Source organism: Seriola dumerili, unplaced genomic scaffold, assembly GCF_002260705.1.
Source record: "Seriola dumerili isolate Sdu_G_001 unplaced genomic scaffold, Sdu_1.0 BDQW01000295.1, whole genome shotgun sequence".
Lineage (NCBI taxonomy): Eukaryota > Metazoa > Chordata > Actinopteri > Carangiformes > Carangidae > Seriola > Seriola dumerili.
In genome coordinates this window covers 446,454-471,710 of record NW_019174550.1, presented here as the reverse complement: position 1 = coordinate 471,710, position 25,257 = coordinate 446,454, and the positions used below count along the sequence as shown (strand labels likewise).

General features: G+C 38.9%; 1 protein-coding gene across 1 annotated transcript in view; it reads right to left on the bottom strand.

The window, feature by feature from the left end:
- Positions 1 to 14,199: 14,199 nt before the first annotated feature.
- Positions 14,200 to 25,257, bottom strand: part of plcb3 (phospholipase C beta 3) — a 48,214-nt gene continuing 37,156 nt past the window's right edge. Inside the window, exons 10-34 of the mRNA XM_022758365.1 lie at positions 24,794 to 24,940; positions 24,511 to 24,668; positions 23,789 to 23,871; positions 23,434 to 23,518; positions 22,281 to 22,428; positions 22,058 to 22,159; positions 21,891 to 21,964; positions 21,711 to 21,807; positions 21,364 to 21,448; positions 21,006 to 21,130; positions 20,325 to 20,479; positions 20,058 to 20,219; positions 19,878 to 19,977; positions 19,557 to 19,661; positions 18,782 to 18,876; positions 18,527 to 18,665; positions 18,072 to 18,113; positions 17,780 to 17,889; positions 17,494 to 17,603; positions 17,042 to 17,201; positions 16,698 to 16,774; positions 16,357 to 16,446; positions 16,197 to 16,254; positions 15,727 to 15,813; positions 14,200 to 15,271 (exon numbers count right to left, since the gene is read on the bottom strand). Of these exons, the coding sequence (XP_022614086.1) occupies positions 14,957 to 15,271; positions 15,727 to 15,813; positions 16,197 to 16,254; positions 16,357 to 16,446; positions 16,698 to 16,774; positions 17,042 to 17,201; positions 17,494 to 17,603; positions 17,780 to 17,889; positions 18,072 to 18,113; positions 18,527 to 18,665; positions 18,782 to 18,876; positions 19,557 to 19,661; positions 19,878 to 19,977; positions 20,058 to 20,219; positions 20,325 to 20,479; positions 21,006 to 21,130; positions 21,364 to 21,448; positions 21,711 to 21,807; positions 21,891 to 21,964; positions 22,058 to 22,159; positions 22,281 to 22,428; positions 23,434 to 23,518; positions 23,789 to 23,871; positions 24,511 to 24,668; positions 24,794 to 24,940 (2,909 nt within the window). The 3' untranslated portion in view covers positions 14,200 to 14,956. The remainder of the gene's footprint in view (positions 15,272 to 15,726; positions 15,814 to 16,196; positions 16,255 to 16,356; positions 16,447 to 16,697; positions 16,775 to 17,041; positions 17,202 to 17,493; positions 17,604 to 17,779; positions 17,890 to 18,071; positions 18,114 to 18,526; positions 18,666 to 18,781; positions 18,877 to 19,556; positions 19,662 to 19,877; positions 19,978 to 20,057; positions 20,220 to 20,324; positions 20,480 to 21,005; positions 21,131 to 21,363; positions 21,449 to 21,710; positions 21,808 to 21,890; positions 21,965 to 22,057; positions 22,160 to 22,280; positions 22,429 to 23,433; positions 23,519 to 23,788; positions 23,872 to 24,510; positions 24,669 to 24,793; positions 24,941 to 25,257) is intronic.

Below are 25,257 nucleotides of genomic sequence, written 5' to 3'. Positions count from 1 at the left end.
TTTTATGCCTTAATATACTATGATGTTTTTTTGACGTTTTATGCCATAGTATACTATGACGTTTTTTTGCATTTTTATGACTTACTAAAGTATGACGTTTTTTGACATTTTTATGACCTACGATACTCTGTTAGTCTATGCCTTACAATAGTATGATGTTTTAATGACCTTTTATGCCATAGTAAACTATGACGTTTTTTGGCATTTTTATGACTTAATGTACTCTATTGTTCTATGCCTTACCATAGTATGATGTTTCTATGACTTTTTATGCCTTAATATACTTTGATGTTTTTTTGACGTTTTATGCCATAGTATACTATGACGTTTTTTGGCATTTTTATGACTTACTAAACTAAGACGTTTTTTGACATTTTTATGATCTACTACACTCTGTAAGTCTATGCCTTACAATAGTATGATGTTTTAATGACCTTTTATGCCTTAATATACTATGATGTTTTTTTGACGTATTATGCCATAGTATACTATGATGTTTTTTGGCATTTTTATGACTTACTAAACTAAGACGTTTTTTGACATTTTTATGATCTACTACACTCTGTAAGTCTATGCCTTACAATAGTATGATGTTTTAATGACCTTTTATGCCTTAATATACTATGATGTTTTTTTGATGTATTATGCCATACTATACTATGACGTTTTTTTGGCATTTTTATGACTTACTGTAATCTGTTGTTCTATTCCTTACCATAGTATGATGTTTCTATGACTTTTTATGCCTTAATATACTATGATGTTTTTTTGACGTTTTATGCCATAGTATACTATGACGTTTTTTGGCATTTTTATGACTTACTAAACTATGACGTTTTTTTAACATTTTTATGACCTACTATACTCTGTAAGTCTATGCCTTACAATAGTATGATGTTTTAATGACCTTTTATGCCTTAATATACTATGATGTTTTTTTGACGTATTATGCCATACTATACTATGACGTTTTTTGGCATTTTTATGACTTACTGTAATCTGTTGTTCTATTCCTTACCATAGTATGATGTTTCTATGACTTTTTATGCCTTAATATACTATGATGTTTTTTTGACGTTTTATGCCATAGTATACTATGACGTTTTTTGGCATTTTTATGACTTACTAAACTATGACGTTTTTTGACATTTTTATGACCTACTATACTCTGTTAGTCTATGCCTTACAATAGTATGATGTTTTAATGACCTTTTATGCCTTAATATACTATGATGTTTTTTTGACGTTTTATGCCATAGTATACTATGACGTTTTTTGGCATTTTTATGACTTACTAAACTATGACGTTTTTTGACATTTTTATGACCTACTATACTCTGTTAGTCTATGCCTTACAATAGTATGATGTTTTAATGACCTTTTATGCCTTAATATACTATGATGTTTTTTTGACGTTTTATGCCATAGTATACTATGACGTTTTTTGGCATTTTTATGACTTACTAAACTATGACGTTTTTTGACATTTTTATGACCTACTATACTCTGTTAGTCTATGCCTTACAATAGTATGATGTTTTAATGACCTTTTATGCCTTAATATACTATGATGTTTTTTTGACGTTTTATGCCATAGTATACTATGATGTTTTTTGGCATTTTTATGACTTACTGTACTCTATTGTTCTATGCCTTACCATAGTATGATGTTTCTATGACTTTTTATGCCTTAATATACTATGATGTTTTTTTGACGTTTTATGCCATAGTATACTATGACGTTTTTTGGCATTTTTATGACTTACTAAAGTATGACGTTTTTTGACATTTTTATGACCTACTATACTCTGTTAGTCTATGCCTTACAATAGTATGATGTTTTAATGACCTTTTATGCCTTAATATACTATGATGTTTTTTTGACGTATTATGCCATACTATACTATGACGTTTTTTGGCATTTTTATGACTTACTGTACTCTATTGTTCTATGCCTTACCATAGTATGATGTTTCTATGACTTTTTATGCCTTGATATACTATGATGTTTTTTTGACGTTTTATGCCATAGTATACTATGACGTTTTTTGGCATTTTTATGACTTACTAAACTATGACATTTTTTGACTTTTTTATGACCTACTATACTCTGTTAGTCTATGCCTTACAATAGTATGATGTTTTAATGACCTTTTAAGCCTTAATATACTATGATGTTTTTTTGACGTTTTATGCCATAGTATACTATGACGTTTTTTGGCATTTTTATGACTTACTAAACTATGACGTTTTTTGACATTTTTATGACCTACTATACTCTGTAAGTCTATGCCTTACAATAGTATGATGTTTTAATGACCTTTTATGCCTTAATATACTATGATGTTTTTTTGACGTATTATGCCATACTCTACTATGACGTTTTTTGGCATTTTTATGACTTACTGTACTCTATTGTTCTATGCCTTACCATAGTATGATGTTTCTATGACTTTTTATGCCTTGATATACTATGATGTTTTTTTGACGTTTTATGCCATAGTATACTATGACGTTTTTTGGCATTTTTATGACTTACTAAAGTATGACGTTTTTTGACATTTTTATGACCTACTATACTCTGTTAGTCTATGCCTTACAATAGTATGATGTTTTAATGACCTTTTATGCCATAGTAAACTATGACGTTTTTTGGCATTTTTATGACTTACTATACTATGATGTTTTTTGGCATTTTTATGACTTAATGTACTCTATTGTTCTATGCCTTACCATAGTATGATGTTTCTATGACTTTTTATGCCTTAATATACTATGATGTTTTTTGACGTTTTATGCCATAGTATACTATGACGTTTTTTGGCATTTTTATGACTTACTAAACTATGACGTTTTTTGACATTTTCATGACCTACTATACTCTGTTAGTCTATGCCTTACAATAGTATGATGTTTTAATGACCTTTTATGCCTTAATATACTTTGATGTTTTTTTGACGTTTTATGCCATAGTATATACTATGACGTTTTTTAGCATTTTTATGACTTACTAAACTATGACACTTTTTGACATTTTTATGACCTACTATACTCTGTTATTCTATACCTTACAATAGTATGATGTTTTAATGACCTTTTATGCCTTAATATACTATGATGTTTTTTTGACGTATTATGCCATAGTATACTATGATGTTTTTTGGCATTTTTATGACTTACTGTACTCTGTTGTTCTATGCCTTACCATAGTATGATGTTTCTATGACTTTTTATGCCTTAATATACTATGATGTTTTTTTGACGTTTTATGCATAGTATACTATGACATTTTTTGGCATTTTTATGACTTACTATACTATGACGTTTTTTAGCATTTTTATGACTTAATGTACTCTATTATTCTATGCCTTACCATAGTATGATGTTTCTAGGACCTTTAATGCTTTAATATGCTATGATGTTTTTTTGATGTATTATGCCATACTATACTATGACGTTTTTTGGCATTTTTATGACTTACTAAACTATGACACTTTTTGACTTTTTTATGACCTACTATACTCTGTTATTCTATACCTTACAATAGTATGATGTTTTAATTACCTTTTATGCCTGAATATACTATGATGTTTTTTTGACATTTTTATGACCTACTATACTCTGTTGTTCTATGCCTTACCATAGTATGACGTTTCTATGACTTTTTATGCCATAGTATACTATGATGTTTTTTGGCATTTTTATGATTTACTATACAATGACGTTTTTTGACATTTTTATGATCTACTATACTCTGTTAGTCTATGCCTTACAATAGTATGATGTTTTAATGACCTTTTATGCCTTAATATACTATGATGTTTTTTTGACGTATTATGCCATACTATACTATAACGTTTTTTGGCATTTTTATGCCTTACTGTCATTTCATGCTTTACCTTATTATGACATTTTTATGACCTTTTATGCCTTAATATAATATGACTTTTTTTTTTTTACCTATTTTGCCATACTATATTATGACCTTACTATACTATGTGTTTTCATGCTTTACTATACTATGACTCATGCCATATATATGATATACATGTCCCTGTATCAAGAGTGATATGGCAATATGTTTCACATAAACGTACATCTTTTGGATATATGAAGTTATAAGTTCATAGCATATAAGAAATACTCTTCATAAAATGCAATTTTATTAAAACAACATGCTAATTAAAATTCAACATGTTTGTGTATGATTTTTTTTAATAATTTCTAATTAATATGGTTATTCCTGAATGCAAATTCAGCTCTCATATGTTAAGAAATCGTCTGTTTGATGGCATTAAAAAGTCAATCTCTTTGTTTTGGAGTGGTGGCAGGGTTGTTGCGTCACTGCCAATGAACAGAACTGTGGTTCCCATAAGGCACTATGGGAATAGCACACAATGGAGGGAGGCTGTTTTGCACTATAGTCCAAGTGAGTGTGTTTGCTCATAAATACCTGCGTAATTAGGGGAAAAAGACCCAAACTTTGACTTAGAGGTTTGAAACAGTTTATGTTTTGCATCTTTTTAGTTTGTTGCATTTTCTTCCTTCCTTGTTCTTCTCTGTCAAGTCTGAACAACGAAGTGGCAGCTGTTATTCCCACAGCAACCCTGCAGTAACCACAACGGCAAGACACGTCTCCATCCTCCACTGGAGGAGAACAAGACGAAGAGACGAAGAGTAAACACAACAGTCCTGGAGGAGAGATAGGAGAGAGGAGGAGGAGGAACAAGAGGGAGGATGCAGACAGAAACAAAGAGAGACAGACAGGAAAAAAAGATGGAGAGCTACAAAGTGTGTGAGGAGGAAGGCAGAAAGAAAGGCAGACAGACGGGGAGGACTGTGAATGTGACCACTATTGAGACAAAAGCAACATACAAATGGAGGAGTGAGAGATAAGTGATGGAGTTGCTGCTGACACAGATTCATCCTGTGGGATGAGGAAGAAGACAGGAAGTGACACGCTACATTGATCGCCTAGCCTCTCCTGGGCCTGAATGTTTGCCTCCACGCATAAACTGATTTTGACACTTCTTAGTTGGTTAATTGGCTCTGCAGTTTTTACAAACAACTTCTTATTAGTATTCACCAAACATAATGTTGTTCCTCATCAAAAGAGGAAAGTTCTGTTTCAGTTACTTACAGATGTGAGGAAACAGAGGAGCATTATTACAGCGTGTTTCATGAAACAGGAAGAGACTAAAAACATTTGTCTCCAGTATATATTAATTAATAGAAGAATACAAAAATACACATGGACTTCAGAGGCAAAGAAGTTTTCATTGATGATAAATGAAGCCTGCAGTATCACACCAGCAGTGTGCTGTCCACGCCAGATAGTGATGGTCATTGACCCAAGATTACTACAAAATAATTCGGCAAACTTGAAGACGTCTTCTAAAATGTTGAAGGACTGAGCTATCCATCATAATACCATGAAGTGTCAGTCTTCTTAATGCTTCCACGCATTTAACTACCACTGCAGCTGCATAGCTGTTTGGGTATCAAAGCACATTTTTTTCAAAATAAAACCATCAAAATACAGAAAATTACCTGGTAAAGAATGGTGGATGTTTTTTTTGACACTGCTATATGTCGAAAGAAGCACACATTATTTATTTGTTTACCTATTATTGCATGTATTTGTATATTGTAGCTCATACAATAAAAGTATTGTATTGATTGATTACAGCCATGTACAGTAGGACAACAGCTATGCATAAATAATATAAGGAAAATTTAAGACAAACAATGATATAGTGTCTCCTTATAGAGTTGTCATGGTGAAGTGAACTATTGCCTGTTTATACTACCAGCAAACACAGAGCAGCATTAGCATTCAGTTGGAGTTTTGTTTTGACACCTGAGGAATGCAAGTCCAATATTTACTCTCCCTTTAGCTTTTTGGTCTCCAACAGTTCCTGAGGGAAATAAATGGCTCTTCAGCTAGTAAATGCCAGCTAACTGCTAGCTCTGTCTGTCTTCTGGACAGGTAGTGTGCAGTGGGTTTATCAGAGTCTGCGTGTTACAAACGGCTGCTCGTTGTGGTTGGAAATGACATTTTTGAGGACAGTGACAGATAAACCTAAACAGTAAAGTGATAGCTAAAAAAAAAAAGCTTTGTGCTGAGGGGAATCTCTGAAATCATTATGAGCTACACATGTCAAATAACACAGTAATTTGTTCCATTGTTAATATAAAACTATTGACTAGTGCAGCTTTAACAGTCAAATAAATGCCTTTAAGATACTTCTTTTGGTTGCGCTGGGCTCAAAAAATAGACACTGACTGTAACTGAGGGTCATTCACATCATCCATATCTCATGTTTAACTATTAAAGGTTCCATATTTTACACTACAGTGTTTTATTTGATGTGTTTATGTCCATAACAAGATATATTTGTAGTTTTAAGAAGCAAATACCATCTCAATGTAGTTTCAAATCTCCTCTCTCAGGCTTCTCTCTGGAGCTCCAGTAACAACGATCTAATAAAAAGATAGCAGATTTCAGGTAAAAACTCAGAGAACCCAAATCCTGCCAGGTTGGATGGTGGTGTCCAGGTGGGCGGAGACTGGGACTTGGCTGAGAGTGGTGACTGCTTTGTTGTGACATCACAAAGTAACAGAAGTCCTGACGGCTTGTTTTAAGGCTCACTTTCTGAAAACAGGCTGTGACACCTGAGACACATACCCATTCATCTATATTATATTATCTTCAGTATTCATACAAAATGTTTACTAAAAAATTGAAAAATATTTCCATATTACCATTTACCAACTTTGTGTGATTTGAAAAAAGATAAGAAGAAAAAGAAGAAGAAAAGAAAAGGCAGAAGAAATAATTTTCAGATTTACTGAGAAGAAGGATTTATGGCTTGAGAAAGAAAGAAGATGGCCTCTGCAGTTCAGAGAATTTTGAAATGATAAAAACAAACAGCAATGTCAGCAAGGAAAGAGAAAAGGAAAGAGAGAGACTGAGACAGACAGACTGGAGTGAGAGGATGAGGGGATAAAGAGAGACAGAGAGAGGGAGGGATAAAAAGAAACAGAAGTAATCAAAAAACGAGCGCGGACAGAAGTGGCTGTGACTGAGGGAGGGCACAGTGGACTTTAGGAAACCAGGAGGGATAATGGAGTTTGGGAGGAATTAAGATTGAGTGGGAGGACGGAAGAGGAAGAAAGACAGAAAAAATAAAAAAAAAAGGGACTGTTGAATGAGTGGGAGAAGGATGAGAGTGAAATGATATAATATATTTCCTGCTGGGATTAAATCTGTTTTGAGCAAGAGGAGGGAGAGAGTTTGGATAAGGAGGTGAAGAACAATGATTTAGTTTTATGTGAATTATAAAGATGCAGGAAAAGAAAGAGAAGTGAAGTAGCTCAATTTGGAGAGATGACAATGATCAGGCAGAGAATAATGACTTTTATGAAATAGAAAGGAGACACTGGAACAGATTTTGGGTTATGGACATTTTGAATCACTGCATCTGGATTAAATCTACATAATCTCCCACACCAATTGCCTCCTCAGAGACTCTATTGTCTCACTGATTACTGAGGATTTGCAGCAGGTAATAAGTGATCTGTGATGGATTATATTCTCAAACTAACCTCCCGACCCCGTCCAGCAGCAGCAGCAAGGGATGAGAGAGGGATGAGAGGAAACAAGAGAGAAAAAGAGGAAGAGAAGAAGAAGGGATGAGAATGTGAGGATAAAGCTGGAGTCTGGTTTATAAGCTGCTGGTTGGGCAGTACAGCAGCTAATAGTGTCACTTCCTTTCTTTAAGGTGTGTGTGTCACAGAAGGAGTCCATTCTCCAGCATGTGTGTGTGTGTGTGTGTGTGTGTGTGTGCATGAAAGCGTGAGCATGTGTGCAAGTGTGTGTGTCTTAGTAAGTCATCATCATATCGATTGACAACACAAAGCCACCCGGGAGCTACAGATCGACAAGGAGGGAACACACACACATCCAACACAGAACAGTAGCAAAGTACAGTAGAATGCACACAGCGCTGATTCCCTGTAACAACTCCACGCTCCAGTGCTGCTGCCACGCTGTGTGATCCACACAGAAAATGACTCAGGTTAAGGGGAAAAGGCCTGGAGCTACTTTCTCATGATGATACATCAGTGCAGTAAAACATTTGTCATTTTGAGTGAAGACAGGCAATTGCAGTGAGAGTAATGACTGATATTTTGTCTTCCTTAAAGCCCACCAGGTGGTTCACATTAATCTCGAGTTAGTCTTGTCTTTTCTCTTTTCTATTCACAGGTCAGAGGTCAGGCTCAGCTGCAGACAAACTGTAACGAAAATCACTCAGGAAGACCAGCTCTCCATCTTTTCTCTATTTATTTTCACTTCCTCTCCAGCTGAAGCCGGCTGAGCGTTCACACTTTACTTTAAACACTCATCTTGTTCCTGTCAAAACCTGTTCCTTTCTCACCTGCTGTGAGCAGTCATTTCAGCTTCTGCTCCACTCCATTCACCTCAGGTTTTCATCTGAACTGGCTCTCTGATTGGTCCGTCAGGGTTCCCGCTCCAGATCGCGTCCATCTAGATCTTCAGCCAGACTTATTCTTCATCCTCTCACCATCTCCAGTGTCAAGACTCCATCCGGGAGTGGTTTCTAATGAAGCTCATAGCATGATGACGCACTATCAGGTCTAATCACTAACACTCCTCACATACTGCAGATCTTAAATAAACTACATAAATGCATTTATTAATGACTCTTTAAGCCTTTTTCAAGTGAGTCACTGATTGAACTGAAGCCAGAGTCCAAACAAGTGTATTCTCCATTCTTTGAGTATGAACTGAGAACCACATACAGTATCATTAGTGCATGCTCTCCAGTGTACACAATGCAGTGTATGCTTTGTACATTCATGATTTATCTTTTGCTAATTTTATCACAAACTTATTATTAAACATACATTTGAATTTGAGTACACCAGCTGCTGTTTCATTGTCTTGTGTGTGATTATGAAAATATCACCAGACCAGACTATTTATTGATTATGTCATGGCACATTTATATTTAATATCAGGGCCATAGCTAACATTGAGGACAGTGAGGTTATGACCTCTATGTTTTTTTTCTGACAATCTGGAGATCCTTTCAATCTGTGCAGCAAACTTTACACACGGTGGATATTCCTTTCTTTTTTTATATCTGATTTCAGTGCTTCTAGATTTAGTAAACTTAAATTTGACTACTTTTAGGTCAACAAAAACACATAACTAGAGAACCATTACCATTTCTCCACTTCAATTTTATTCCTGGCACTTGCAGAAGCCTTTGAAATTGTTACTACTTTATTGTTGTCATGATAGCTTCCTAATAATTTCACTTAATTTGCAGTTTCATGGAAACAACTATGCCAACAGGGGAAAAAAACAAAGTTCTGGGACAGTTATTTCAATTAGAGTTTAGTTCTGTGAACTTGGAGGTTGTTGTCACTGTTTCTTTCAAATAAAACTGGCAGTAAATATAACTGCTAACTTCATAAATAATATATGAAAAATCCAACTTCCTTCTTAGTATTTAGGGGGTGGGAGAGTTCAACTCATCACCTCAGTCCTGTCTACTCACACATTTCACAAAATAGAATGAGCACATTACTATTGTACACAAACTAAAATACTATTAATGGCTTGTTTCGTGCTCAATGGTACTTCAGCAAGCAGGATGCTTTGCAACTCGAACCTGGTTTCTCTCACAGCTTCATTTCTCTACTTTCTGTAAAAAATGTCTCTGATTTAAAGAGAGTGTGAAGCCAAAGCTGTGCCTTTAAACCTAGTCTGTCAAATTTAGTTAACTCAAAATTTGTTACATAGCAAAAAGTGTTAAATAATAGACACTTTTCATTACAAATGAATGGGAGATAAGCACTCAAAAGTCTGAAACTCTAAAAAAAAAAAACATATTACTCAGAAAGCACAGTCCTGTCAAATAAACCTAAAGATAAAGATGTAGAAGATCTACTTAACAAACTGTCATCATCACAAAAGAAAAACCAAAAAACAGCAGTTTCAGCACTGAAAGAGGATGTTGGAAGTTTATTACTGAATTTTCACTCATATACTTATATTAATTATGAAGGAACAATAAAATATTACATCTGGATCATTGTATAGTATTCCCTTTGTATCCAACAATCATATATTCTACAGATACAGTGTCAACAAATGTCACTACATACCTTTTCTAATGTATATCGCATGCTGTCTTCACTATCTGAAGTGTACAAACACGGCTGCTGCTTTTAATTTATTTAACTAGTCCAACAATAAAAGATGGGCTCATTATTGGGTGAAACTGGAGGCAAGGAAATGGGACAGTGGGGAAGAAAGAGGGAGAAAAAAGAGGGAGAGAAGACATGACAGCCAGAGGCCTCAGGGTGGGCCCGGGGGAGACTAGTCACACCAAATGTCTAATAAGAGTAAAGTCAAGGAGAGCTCGTGTGCATGATGCTGAAGTGAGCCTGGTGTCTAATGGTACACTGCTGTGTTTGTGTCAGAGTATGATGTTGTGCGTGGCTGTTTAAATGTGTGTTTTCAACATAAACAGGACAGAAATAACAGAGGTTAAAGCTCATGGCTGACAAGAAACAACCCCAGGCTCCTTCTGGTGGGTAGGAAACTAGCTAACGGCGTTAGCATAGCGACTTCTCTCTCCTCTTTCTGTGTGCCATGGCAGCACAGGCCAACGTCTGAACATGCACTCAAGGAAATACAACTAAAGCTGCCCTTATTAGTGACATGGGTTTGGAGTGAAAGTCAATAAAGATTGATTCACAAGCTAATGTCCAATAATTTTGCCTCATTATTAGTGGCTATATTGACCTTTTGGGAGTTTGAATTAACTCAGATGGACAGTAATACATCAGTGCACATGCTAACCATTTAGCATGTAGTTTAAGTAATGCTAGAGCTAGAACTTATTATTTCAAATTTCCCACTGATATTTTCTGCTCAGCATCAATTGCATATTGTATATCCACATCCAGCAGACACAGTGTCATTAGCATTCATTTGAAGTCAGGTTTTGAGCTACAACAGGTGAGCAGAATAGTAACTCATCTTTTAGCTCTGTTTTGGTCTCCACCAACTCATTAGGACAAAGTCTGCATATTAAGTTGATAATTCTCTGTGGGTTTTTCATTATAACACAGTCATTTGTTCCATCATCAATATAGAGATATTGATTTGTGCAGTTTTACATCTAATATTAATTAACAGTTTTGTCATTTTAAAGGTCAAACTCCCAAAATGTTATTGCAGTCCACTTACATGAAACAATATTAGACCATCACCAAGTGACCACAAAGTACCTCTGGTAGGCTACATACAGTTCATCTGAACACATCCAGCAGTTCCACCTGTAAACTGTACTGGCACCTTTATTCTGTCCAGACCTACGAAGACGTCTACATTTAAAGCCACTGACAGCTAGAACCAAGAATATATATCTGTACGGTGGAGTAAGAGTCTACAGGTCAAAAGTTACTTGAAAAAAACATTTTTAAATATGTGAAATACATGTGGAGTATTTTTCATATGCACTATATATATTATACTATCTAAAGGTTGGTCATGTTTATCTTTTTGGCTTCTAACGGACTTTTTATCACATTAGCACCTGTGGAAATGGTCTGAAACTGATGCACTACACAACACTAATACTGGCTAACTGTACTATAGGTGCAGTTATTGTATTGGACAAGGGTAGGGTACTTAGTGGTTTAGTTAATTTATGGAGAGGTTACCACAGGTTTTGGCGAAGATGTTTTATCATATTTTTCTCATCATCCAGTATCAAAAAAAGTTTCCCTAATGAAACAAGAACCAAAAAATCCAAGCTCAAAGTGCAAAGAATAAAAACCTTCCTTGTACCTTGTTGAATATTTAAAACGCGCTCAACGACTCTCTTGCTAAAAGCACTCGACCTCTAGTGACCAACTAGTGGTACAAGTGCATTTAAAAGTACATTTAAAACCGAAAGACAGATGAAACAAGATCTTTCACCTCAAAAATGAGAGTGAAAAAACTCTCGAATACGTGGTAATAACGAACAAACTCGTCTTTAAAAACAGCAGAATATATGAGTTTGAATACTTGCCACTAGATTTGGAAGGGCTTGGACCAGCTCGACCCTAAACGCAGACAGCCTGTGAGGAATGTGTCGACTTTTTTTTTGGCAAATAAACCTTTGGATTTGAGAAGACTGGAGGCAGTTTCACCTCAGAGTCCACTGCTCATCCTCTGACTCTGCAGCACAGTGTATACATTAGTGTCCAAAATGAGATAGGTGAGCAAAAACATTTACATACTGTATGCAGCGTGGCACGGTGGGAGCAGGACAGCCAGAGGTGAACAGGCTGGTAATCTATGACTGTTTCATCAGAGATCAGGAGGTCAGTGTATTCATTTCAAGAAAGTGCAGAACCCAGCAAGTGTATGGTGGCGTTGTTGTCCTTTCAATGACCAATTAAACTATTTAATAACTGTTATTGGATTCAAGCTTCTTTCCTTATGGTGCCCAACTTAAAATACCCTGTTGTATTGTATGTATCTCCATGATGATTTCAGGCACATCAAAATACTAAGTGCACATTGAACTTGCAAGGGCGAAAACCTTTTACACTCTGCAAACTGTTAAAGCAGCCTGAACCTTCGTCCATCAATAAACACTTAAATAACCACAAAAGAAAAAGTTGTTAAAATTCAATTTAAATAGATAATAGTTTACAAAGGTGTGTGTGTGTGTATGTGTGTGTTTGTGTGTGTGTGTGTGTGTGTGTGTGTGTGTGTGTGTGTGTGTGTGTGTGAGGGGGGATAATCAGACAGACAGGCAGCCAGTGCTCATTGAAGGAGGGAGACAGGAGAGGACGAGAAAGGACTCGCTACATCTCTCGACTTTCCTCAACCTCTCCCGTCCTCCGTCTCTCTCCAGCACTTGTGGTCAGTAGTAAAATTCACATACAGCTAAACATATACACAGAATAAACATACAGAGTGCCAACATTTTACCCCTCAAAGTGGACAAGACAAGAACAAAAAAACATCAACATTTTTCTGTTTAAAAAAAAAAAAAAAAAAAAAAACGGCAAGAAAACAAAGAGCGAAGAAGCTTTGATGGAGACGCTTTTTAAATTAAAGTACCGTTTAGTTTGGGCACCAAAATGCTACATTCAGTATTTGGCTTCAATCTAACATGCGGTGTGGGATGTTTTAAAGATAAAATAAAATGTACATAAGCTGTTCCTGTCTGTTGCCAATTCTGGAAACCAGAGAACTGAACTACACATGAAGGCAAGAGGAGGTAATGCTTCAGTGAAGTTAAAGCATCAGAAAACTGCAGACTTAGCGAAAACTACACAATAATGATTTCTCAAATTGAGTAAATCAGTGTTTCAGTTAGAAGAGGAGGGAAAACCCTGGTGTGTTTTCTTCAAATGGTGATTTAAACTAAAAAGGCATTTTTACATTAAAATGTCACAGTGCAGCTGTACATCATCATCTGAAGACTGTCTCCTACAATGGTGTCCCTCCGTAGGCTGCCAAAGTAGCAAAATATCTGCACCAACACACATGGACACACACACACACACACACACACACACACACACACACACACACACACACAGTGAGTAGACTGTTTCCATTTAACCACTAAAAGCAGATGTCTCATCAAGAGATGAACTTCTGGCCACACACATGCATGCACACACACACACACAGATATTTGGGAAATGATTGAGGTCCTTTCCTAAAGGTTGTGTTTGTGTGTGTTTTCTACTTTTCAAACACGAGGCAGATTGGATGGGAAGAGGATTTTACAGGCTTTTGACCTCTGAACCAATAAACTGTGTGCGTGTGCTGTGTAGTTGTGTGAAGGCAGATCTTCCATGGCTAAATCAGTACAAAATAGAGCATCAAGAGTGTGTTATGTCACTTAAACCCTTCCTCATTTACACTGAAACCTACACACACACACACACACACACACAGGTTTTCTAGCTAGATGGATGTCTGCTCACCATCCCTTCTGCAACCTTGATTGGATTCTGACTGGAGGTTAAAGGCCAGAAACTTTATCCCAATCAATGATGCAAATCCTGGAGACAGGTGTAGGTGGGTGTGTGTGTGTGTGTGTGTGTGTGTGTGTGCGTGTGTGTGTGTGTGTGTGTGTGTGTGTGTGTGTGTGTGTGTGTGTGTGTGTCGAGGTGCAGTATATGAAGATAAGCAGGCTACATGAATGGGCAGCTAAAAACCACAAACTGAAAAAAAACAGTGAGGCTGCAGCACCACTTACTGGTCAGCTACTGACATTACAGTTAAAACTTCAGATCTGAAACCTTTTTTTAAAATCAGGTTAACAATTGAGTCCTCTTTTCCTCCATATTCCCTCTCGATGCTCATTTCTGGAACATACATGTGGAAAGTGGAATATATTGCACTTATTGTAGCACAGACAGTAATATCACCGGTCAAATGTTGCTATAAACAAAATATCAAAAATTTGTTGTGAGAATTATATTTCTTTCCTCGACAAAGGCCATTTCTGACCCTCTTCATCTCCCTACAGTTTGAATCTTTGCATCAAAAAAGAGGATAAAGCTGTTACAAACAGAAAGTAAGTGTGAACAGAAAGCTTACTGACCAGACCAAAATGAAAAAGATGCAAAGAAAAAGGTATGAAAGGACAAAAAAATGTAAAAAAAAAAAAACAAATGCAAAAACAAATGTTTGGTTATGATTCTTATGAAATCATCATGTGTCATCTGACAAAAACTGCAAAATAAAAAATAATATAGCTCTGTAGACATGAACAAAACAGTCTGTAATAAAAAAAGGAATAAAATTAGTAAATAATCTATATCATTACTATCCCACATATTAATCATTATAGACCCCAGTTGAATGTATGTTTTTTCCTTTTTACAAGAAATAATTTTAACTGAACGACATCTCTGCTTCTGACAGGACGGGAGTGGACGAGGAAGTGGAATCAGCCAATGAGGCAGTGCTATTGTCCATGCTCCTGTTCCAGGTGCTCCGATTGGGCGTTGACGGGAAAGAAGGCGTGGAGCAGTTGGACGGCGGGCCCGACCCCGAGCTGGGGCTGGAGCTGCTGTGATTGGAGAGGGGCGAGAACAGGGCGTCCTGTCGGAGACCTTTGTTCTGGAGCTCCAACTGTAGGTGTTGGCAGATTTCCTCCGGTAGTCGCCGATGCTCTTCCTCCAGTTCCCTCTCCAACTGAGCCTTCAGCTGGACAGGAAACACCAGGAAGATATGAAGAAATGTTCAAGTGTTCAAGTAACAGTTGGCAATTTCAGGAAATTCACTTCATTTGTTTTCTTGCCAAGAGTTAGACACATACTTGTACCGACATGAGAGTGGTATCAATCTTCTCATCTCATCTAGGTAGGACTAGAAAAGTTTTTCACTTCTCCTCCTTTTCGAGCATATATATATATATATACATATACATATATACACACACACATATATACATAAAGTAAAGTTAGTTTTACTTTTTACTGAGGCTGGCTGTTGCTATCTCATCAGCTAGCTTTAGCTTGGTGTGGCTCCAGCTGGCTGACAGAGAGAGCAGTAAGTGCAACAGTGGCGTGTTTTTGCTTTAGGGCAGAGTGGAGTACAACAGAACTGCTTCTGCCCTTGAATGGGTTAGTTTGTGTGTGAGTCAGTGTGCGCTGCCTCACCAGGGGAAGTTCCTCGTCTATGTGCTGCAGCAACTCCCGCTGCCTCAATATCAGCTTCTCCTGTCTCCTGCTCTGAGCCTCCTCCAGCTGCGGTGCGAGGAAAGAGAGGTGACAGGAGAGGAAGATTTGGGAAGGAGGTAAGAGAGGATGGGAGGAAAATTTGAGGAAAATGTGGGGGGAGAAGGAGGAAAGCAGGGAAGAAGAAACAATACAAGAAGAGAAGAATTGAGGGTTTTAAGTGAAAACAGCAAAAAAACAGAAATTATACAGATGAGGGAAGGAAGGATGGCAACATTGGATTAGGAGGCAAAAAGATAGGCAAGTAAGAGAGGAAGGGAAAAGAAGATAATGTGAGAGAAGAGTGGAGTAAAGTTGATGACAACAGCAGAAAAATGTACTATAAAGTAGATAAATGGACATTCTCAAGGACTGCTGGTGATAAGAGTGCATGCGCTAATGTGGACTCTTACCCCGCGGATTAAGGCGACAGAATCTTGAATATGTTTCCTGTTGATCTCATTCAGCTCCCTACAGAGTGAGACAGGAAGATGAAGAGAAAAAGGTCTGACCGCCCAAATATCCAATAATCATATCAACGTCTGTGCATGAACACAGAAACAAGTTTATTACGTTTCAGCCTTGTCTTTGTCGCGGGTCTTGGCTTCGCTGATGCTGTTTTGTCGCTTCCTGTCCAGGATCTTCTGGAGCTCTTTCTTCTCCCTGCAGATGCAGTTACACATCAGCATTACATCCAAAGAAAGAGCAAGATTTAGAGAAACATTTTATATTTTTGTAGATGTTATTGAAAAAACCCAGATGCTTGTGGTGAATCCAATGTCTGGGAAAAAAGGGACAAAGGCCGTTTTAAAATCTATAGAACCGTCACTGTGACATAAACTAATGCAGAAAGTCATTTTGGGGTCCAAGTTCCTCTTCTCCAAACTATTGCAAGTTGAAACAGCCACACTTACTTCTCACACAGCTCCTTGAGCTTCTTCAGCTGAACTGCTTGGCATTCATGGGCCGTCTCCTTTAACTTCTGAAAGGCCTAAAAACACACCACAGCAGACGACCACCTGTCAGAGAATCACTGTGCAGATGTACAGAGGTCCCACAAAGTTTCTTGGAGGTCACTTAGAGATGATCTCTGTGTTAATGTGTGTGTGTGTGTGTGTGTGTGTGTGTGTGTGTGTGTGTGTGTGTGTGTGTGTGTGTGTGTGTATTTAAGAATTCACAGGAGGAAGCCGAATGTTGTTCCAAGTGTCACCTTGACTGTGCATAAGTGTGCAAAGACTGGGGTGTGCGTTGTTGTTACCTCTTGTAGGTGTATTTGTTGCTTCTCTTTCTCCAGTGAGTGAAGCTCTTGTCGAAGTTTCAGCAGCTCCTGCATCTGCCATTCCCTCAGCTGGACCGTCTGCTTCTCCAGCTCCTGATCCAACGCTGTCAGCTCGCGCTGCACCGGCTCCTGGGGCTCGCTGAGCACACACGCACACACATGCACACACACACACGGGCACACACACAATGACACAGATAATTAGGCCAGGTGCAACTCCAACACAAGTGTGTATTTAAAAGACCTTCTCGCCCTCTGTCATCAGCTTTTTCTTCCTCTTCTGAAGTCTATTACCTTAGTCTACCTATTTCCATCATCATCATCATCATTCTATCCAGGTATTTTATAAGATTAGTTTTCCTCATTTCCTCCTCCCGCATCAATTGATATTTACATTTATTTATACTCCCCATATATCCATCCATCCTTACTTTTTCTTGATGCTAAGTTTGAGATGTTTCTCCATCCTACTGCGTCTCCTCTGGGAGTCAGATTGAAGCTGGCTACTCCGATTCTTCTGCTCCTTACTCTGCTTCCACACCTGTGTAAACACACACACACACACACACACACACACACACACACAGACACACACACACACAGACACACACACCAATTTGTTTTGTGGCACACAAGCAAAAGAAATAATATCAGTGTTTCCGTTCTGTTAGATATCTGCCTGTGTGTGTGTGTGTGTGTGTGTGTGTTTGTTTGTACCTTCTTGAGGTGTTTCTTGCGCATGTCTTTGAGCTCTTTGCTCTGTTTCTTCAGCAGCTTCATATAACTCTTCTGCTGCTTCAGCTCCTCTATAGAGTGGACCTGGACGTCTGAGGGACAGACACACACACACACACAGAATTATAGCAAATCGCCAGTGCAAATCTTCAGGTCAACCAGCCACTTAAAAAATGACAGAAGACATTTTCTACATGCAGCTCGATACTGTATGTGACACACAAGTCATTTCACTCATTTCTGTGTGGAAACAGATGCGCTGGGATGACCTTACCTGTCAGAACAGTGGCTATTAGGTCCTCCTTCTGACTTTGTGCTACACACGCGCACACGCGCACACACGCACACACACACACAAATACATACAGTAGGATAAGCACACAGACAGTATGCATGAAATGGATGAAGGAACATTTAAAAAAATTCAATGAAATACTAAAATCCCTCATGAAAACCTGGCATTTTGGGAGATGAATATTGTGTCACTTGTTTCTAGTGAAAAATATTTAAAAAAAATGCTCATAGTTTTCACACACCACACAAAATCATTGCATTAAAAAGATGACAGACATGGACATTTTACTGGAAAGTGTCTGATTATGTATTCATTTAGGATAACAAGTGAGGATTAATGCAGATAAATGACAGGTGTAGGTATTCATAAAGTATTCACACGTGTTACACGTAGACATTAAGACAATGTTTGTGGCAGCTTGTGGATGTGTCTACCTGGTGGGGCTAATTTCATCTCACTGGCTTCATCCAATGGGTAGGGAGGGGGGTTGTGGAAGGGGGAGGGATGTCGAACTCCTGGAATGATGTCACTCTCTTTCTTGGTCTCGCCATTGTTGGGCTGGTCGGGGACATGCTGCAACAAAAGCATCAGACAACGCATAGTGAATAACTAACTACCGACTCAGTGGAGTATAGTTATTTCAAAAATGGGGGAGTGTGGGAAACGTTTGGGTCACAGATGCGGCTCACCTCACTGTTGTCCTCGAGGAGAACAGCCAGCTGTGTCTCTCTCTTGTGCAGCTGACTGATATGCTTAATGGGGTTGGTCAGAGCCTCTGCGTACTCTGAGAATAAACAGACACAAAACAAAACAAAGAGTATCTTAATGTCATGGATACCATCAGGTTCATACTTCATAACAAGTTGTCAGTGTTAGTAAAGACCAGAGTCACATCTATTGAAGCCTTGAGCCTGTCAGAGCAAGCATCAAGTGTTCAAGTACATCGCAAAATGAAAGTGCGGGACTCCTTCAGCTCGCCTTTTCATGGCAGTGCGCTGGTTGGTGAGGCTGCAACTTGTCGTTTTTACACAGATTTTGTGCCTAATAATCAAAGTAGATTAATGGTGTTAATGAGCTTTAGACGAACTGGCAGGTGAATGTTAATACTGCTGGACAGAGGTTAGCCGTTTCCCCCTGTTCACAGTCTATGTGCTAAGCTAAGCTAACCGGCTGTTTCATATTTACCATACAGACATGAGCGTGGTATTGATCTTGGCTTCATAAGATTCCATTTAGCCAATCTGCAAATTATTTCAACTGTTTATCCATTACTTTTAAACTAAATAAATAAATAATTAATCAAACATTAAAAAACATAACGGATAAGCAGTTGAAATAGACAGATAAAGGTAATAGTATTTCCCAAACTATTGTTTAATGGTGGGAAGTTTACAGTAAGTCCAGACTGAGTTAAGTAAAGCGGCCTAAGTGGGTCGTGCGCTGTTGTTAATGTGGTGTTCTTACCCTGGTGTTCATTGGGGATGTAGTCCTGGGCCTCAGTGTAAACCAGCAGGGAGGACAGGAGCAGGGACTGGTTCAGCTCAGTCTTCAGGTTGATGTAGTGGTAGCCTGGAAGGAAGGAAGAAACATATGAATGAATGACTCCTGCAGAGTGGTGCTGGGTACTAGGTACAGCAACATGTAAATGAATGGAGGTTTCCACTGAGTGTTGACATGCAGTGCATCAGTGGTTGGTTCTTCTTCAACTTAAAAAAAAATGGACCTCTCTAAATGCTTAAAAGTACGAGTGTGTTTATGAGTGTTTGTGTGTGGTTGTGTACTGACCAGGTCTAATAGCCGACACGGGAAGGATGCGGTGGCCAATGAATTTGCCGTTTTCTTCAAACACTGCTATCCTCAGAGAGGCCAGGGTGGGGAGGACCACCTGGAGAGAGAGGTGGTAATGTTCACGCCACATTTATGTCCATTTAACAACAGAAAATGATGTGAGAAAGACAGCGTTACCTTATTGAAGACAAACATTTCATCATCCCACACGGGGTCCAGAGAGTTCCCATTAGATGTTTTGGTTCTGTACTTCCTCTTTGTATCAGCGGGAAGTCCGAATATGTCCACTTCTACATACACGCCCACCTTTTTGTCTGTCAGGAACTGGCCTGAGATCACCTAGTGGAATTTAAATGATACATGTTTATTATGGCAACTTTTGCAAACGTCCAAACGATCCCTTTAAACACACAGTTACACACATCAAGCGCGCTTTGCTCTCACCCTGATTTTGACTGTATTGGCGACGATCCCGTCCACTATGTTCTCCGTAAAAGGGTCAAAGTGTTTGTCCGTCCTCCTCATGAACTCTGGTTTCAGCAGGTAGCCGCTGCGGCCGTTGTACTCAAACACCCCCACGTTGAGCTGCATAGGAAGGTCTGGGAGAGAGGAATGAAGGGATGAAGAAGAGAGGGGGAGAAAGAGGGATGAGAATACGATAGAGGAGGGTGCGAGAACGCCAATAAAAAAGAGGAATGGAGGGATTTAGAGAGATAAAGATGAGTTGAGAAGCTTTAAGTTGGCCTCTCTGAGTGTTAAATTATTTATAAGGCTGAGGAGACTTTATATTATCATTATTTACCACAGCATCTGCCAGCTTTAGAAAGCCAGACTGTTCATTATAAAGACCCTGTTTATGTTTCTTGGAATTCAATCAGATAGTTGATCTAAAAGCAATTTAAAAATGAAAACTGGGAAAGAGAAACACGGTGGAACAAGTCTGTTTATCATTTTATGTAATGTGGGAGTGTTCTGAAAATATAAAAGGAAAACACAGACAAGTGAAATATTTATACTTAGCACAAACATTTAAAAGATCCTGTGGATATTTAAAGCTACACTGTTCACCAAACTGCTGAGGCCGTCTAGTTCCTTGCTGTCTGAGAATAAAATAACAGGACTTACCAAGAGTCTGAAAGTTAAGCGCCACCATCTGGCAACCGACGTTCCAGAAGAGCTGAGGCATGTAGTTGGAGCTGTCCACCCTCGTGCCTTTAGGGTAGATTCGGCTCAGCTGGTTCTTATTGTACCTAGAGGAGTGCTGTTAAGGAATCACGCTGAGCATAGATGTAGGGTGGCGTTGTGTCTGCCCACATGGTTTCTTACAACTTGGAAATTGCAGCAGATAAAAGGCAAACATCACTTTTCCAGATTTTTAGGTCAGAGGTCAAGACTAGAGGTCACCTGCCTGCGTCCTGATTATCCACATACACACAAGCTGTATCCCCCAGGTTCTCACTTAATCACAAGCCTCCAAGGATACTCGACAAACTCGATAGGTGAGCTCTTCAGGGTGTCCATGCCTTTGGTTTCCACAAATGATGACATCTCAAAGAACTTCTTCCTCTCTGGAGGACGAAGAGAGGAGAGAAAATGAAGAAAAGAAAGAGTGGAGATGTGATTAAAAAACATGAGAAAGATTGACAGGCAAGATCAACACAGGTACAGGGATTGATTAAGATCATTTATGTGCGACAAGACGGATCATTAACCAAAAACGAGTCCATGCAGGCAACCTGTCCGACTAATGAGCTCCACACAAGAGTCGTTTAGAGCTAACAAGGCTGCAAGGTCTTCGTCTCTCTCTGCGTCACTCCCACACACACTTACTGGTTGCCACCTCGAAGCTCTTGAATTTGACAGGTTCGATGTAGTTGACGAGAGTTGACATTTCCTCTGTAGCGTTCACCTCACTGCTGGCTGTACCCTGAGGGAGGCATATACTACTGATCCATCAATCAGTCCATCAGCCAGTCAAACATTATGAGTGCTGCTCCTGATGCGTCTTACCTCATCAGTGTTTGGCTTTTTCAGATCTGTCACTGCTTCATCCTCCTCATCCTCCTCGCTTTCTCCCTCACCTCCTGGATGGATGTGACAAAAACAAATAATACAAAATCAGCCGCGCACTTGCAGCCTCTGTAAACCATCCAGTCCATTCTTCTTCTTCAACCCACCGAGGGATTTGCGAGGCTCCAAGTCTTTGACCATCCTCTCAGCCAGCTTCTCCTCCCCGTTGGACAGGAGCTGGCTCCCCTCAATGTCTGTCAGAGGACAGTCTACAACAAACACAGCACATCGATGTGTAGTAGCTATATATAGTCGAACTTTACAGATTTTCATTCCTCCAAACAGAAGCTGATTTTTACCAGTTATTACAACCAGAGAAGTGGAACCTACCGTTGTTGGGCGACGACTGCTCCTCCAGCTCTCTGCGTCGTATGCTGCCGCCACTCGAGGGCCGGTGGTGGTGGTGCTTCTTCTTGTTTTTAATGAGAATCTTCCCCAGCATCTCCTGAGGTGATGGGAGAGCCTGGCCGGGGACCAGCTAAAGCCACGTAGGAGATACAGTAGAAAACAGATTTTGAAAAAGAGGAACAATAAAGTAGATCTTTAATGGTAAGAGAGCTGAGCAGGGACAGGTCAGCAACTCTGGAATGTGACAAGAACATTAGAAACCTTTGAACAGAAGAGATCAAGGGATGAAAGAAAAAGCACGGACTGACAGAGGAACAACTTGTTTTGGTCTATGAGTAATCATGAGGCCCTGTGATAAAGGTCACAGTAGATGTGCAGACTAGCAGCCACAACATATTATCCAAATTTAATACTGCGACATCACAGGATCACAGGACTCACAGAACCACAGTGTTTCATAAATCTAAATAAACACAACCCAAACTCATTCCAAATCAACAACAACTTTGCTGTTTTTTTAAAACTGTGAATGATTGTGTTTAGTTTAACAGTCGTCTCGCTCGCCCACATGGAGGATGACTCCTGAAACACGAAGATATAATTGCTTCAGACACAAAACAGCACGTCTTGTACATGTGCCCACAAATCTCTATTTAGCCCGTGTATCCAAGCTCTAAACACTAGAGTGAAACATATATGTCCCGTCACATCATGACATGTTACATCAATCCCCTGTCACCAGTAGAAATTAAAGTATCTATTAAACTGTCTCAGAGCCGTGACACTCAGTCTGGGACATCGGTCAGGTTGATGAGCCTTTTATTTCATGAACTTTGTTTTGTGCTGTGAGGTGAAACACTGTGCTTCACATGTTGTGTTTTGGTATAAAAGGATCAAGATCATAAGCCAATCTGCATATCACACGCAGTTTGATTTTATTTGATGGTGGTAAGTTGGTTAACGCCATGACTGTGGAGTAAAAGGATATTAGTGTGTAGTGAATCTTCTTTGAGCAAGGGCAGTGAGAATCACTCTAAATGCGTGTAATGCAGACTAAAATCAGTTGTAAATGGTATTTACATTAATAAAGTATAAAGTATATTGAAAGTGAAGTATAACACAGGATCTGTCTTACCGGATATTTCTCCAGTGGATCAATGAGCAGAGCGTCTCCAAAGATGGTCCTGCAGTATTCTGCCATCTTGGCCTGCTGCTTGGCTCTGACAGGACAACACACATGTTAGTTCCTGATTTTCTCTGAACTGCCAAAATGAGACACGTCAGTTAAACTACACTCATCAACTGCCATTGTAACGTCACGTTTTCAAGAAAACATTTCATCAAAAGCTTTGAATTTTAGCATCTGGTCTGGTTATCAGTACATCAGACTAAACTGCAAACTGTAAAAAGTAATGGATGAACCAAAATACACAAGTCTGGAGCAAACTAGTTGATCTGAATCCATGCACATACACACTGACGTGACTTACGAATCTACGTGGTTTTCAAAGGAAAGGATGACGGGGTACGGCGAGGTCTTGAACGCACTCTCTGCTATCGCTTCAATCACCTCCTGCAGTCGTGGAGAGAATCAGACAATTAAAAACTGAATTAAATTTCTCATTGAAATGAACATTTCCTCAGATTGTTGGGCACTTCATGAGTGCCGATAACCAAAATATACAAACTCATAGCTTATGAATTGATCAGCAGAACTTTGCATTGTTCATACAGTTATAAAACAAGGGGTTGTTAACTTTCTGTGATAGACGGTGGAAGTGTAATTATCTGAATAAAACGCCAACATACTCCACAGAGTTTTGTTTCAATTTAACAGTCTGTGGTCGCTGCCTTCACATCCAGTATCTCTGCATAAAGAATTTGCAGCACACAGCAAATTTCTGTATATATTTTTATATTTTCAGAGAAATTGCTTGTCAGGGCTTTTTAATGTGTATATAAAAGTCAATAAACAATCAACTAAATTTAAAGAGTAGGCATAAAAATAAGATGAAATCTGTGATTTACTGAATCATTTTTATACAGTATGGTGCCAGAGATAAGATAAAAAAAATAAAAAGACATTTACATAAAGGGAAAACTCACATAAACATTTCATACCCTTAGTAAACACCCCGAGTAAATGTTACATCAGAGCAAGAACCTAAACAAACTCAACCTGATCAAGCCGTCAAAACATAGTGACTCCCACCTTGAAGGGGATCTCGGTGGTCATGGTGAACCCGTGGGTGATGTAGGGCTCCTCATCTTGCGGTCGACCCTTCCAGCAGTCCAGCTCGACGCAGCGACAGCCGGTCAGAAGCACCTGCCTGTACATCTCCACTGAGGATAGACCAGTCAGCTGACCCACTGAGAGCGGAAACACAAACGGGAGGGAAAGGTGGTTTCACATCCAAAAGATTAAGTATAAAGCTATATACCACTATGTGTGTCATTAGATGTGATGTACGTGTGTTGTGTGAGTGCGCATTTACCTGTGAGGTATGTGTTGTGTGAGGAGTTGATAAAGTAGTGAGACAACGGTTGGTTCATATCGTCGATGATGTCCAGCCTCTCCGGAGGCACGATGCTGTTTTCCTCTCCTCCCAGGTACCGACTGAAAGCCTGTAAACTGATCTGGTCTGCAGGAGAGACGGAGGGGACAGAGCTCACATACTTCAATAATAAAACAGTCAAACTGGTTTCTGACAGCTGGTTCAATTGGTCTGACCAGCATCCATTTGCTGAATGACTGATTTGATTTGAGGGGCAAAGACTGGAAGACGATCAAATGAATTTACGTCATCTGATCTAACAGACAGTAAGAAAGCTCCTGTTTTTAGGACAGACAGTCAACAGACTCGGAGGGCAGCTTCAGGTTGGGTCTGTGCGCTGGATAGTGGATCATCTTACAGATTTTGGCTTAACTGTGTCCTCGCAGAGCTGCCTACGGTTGCCA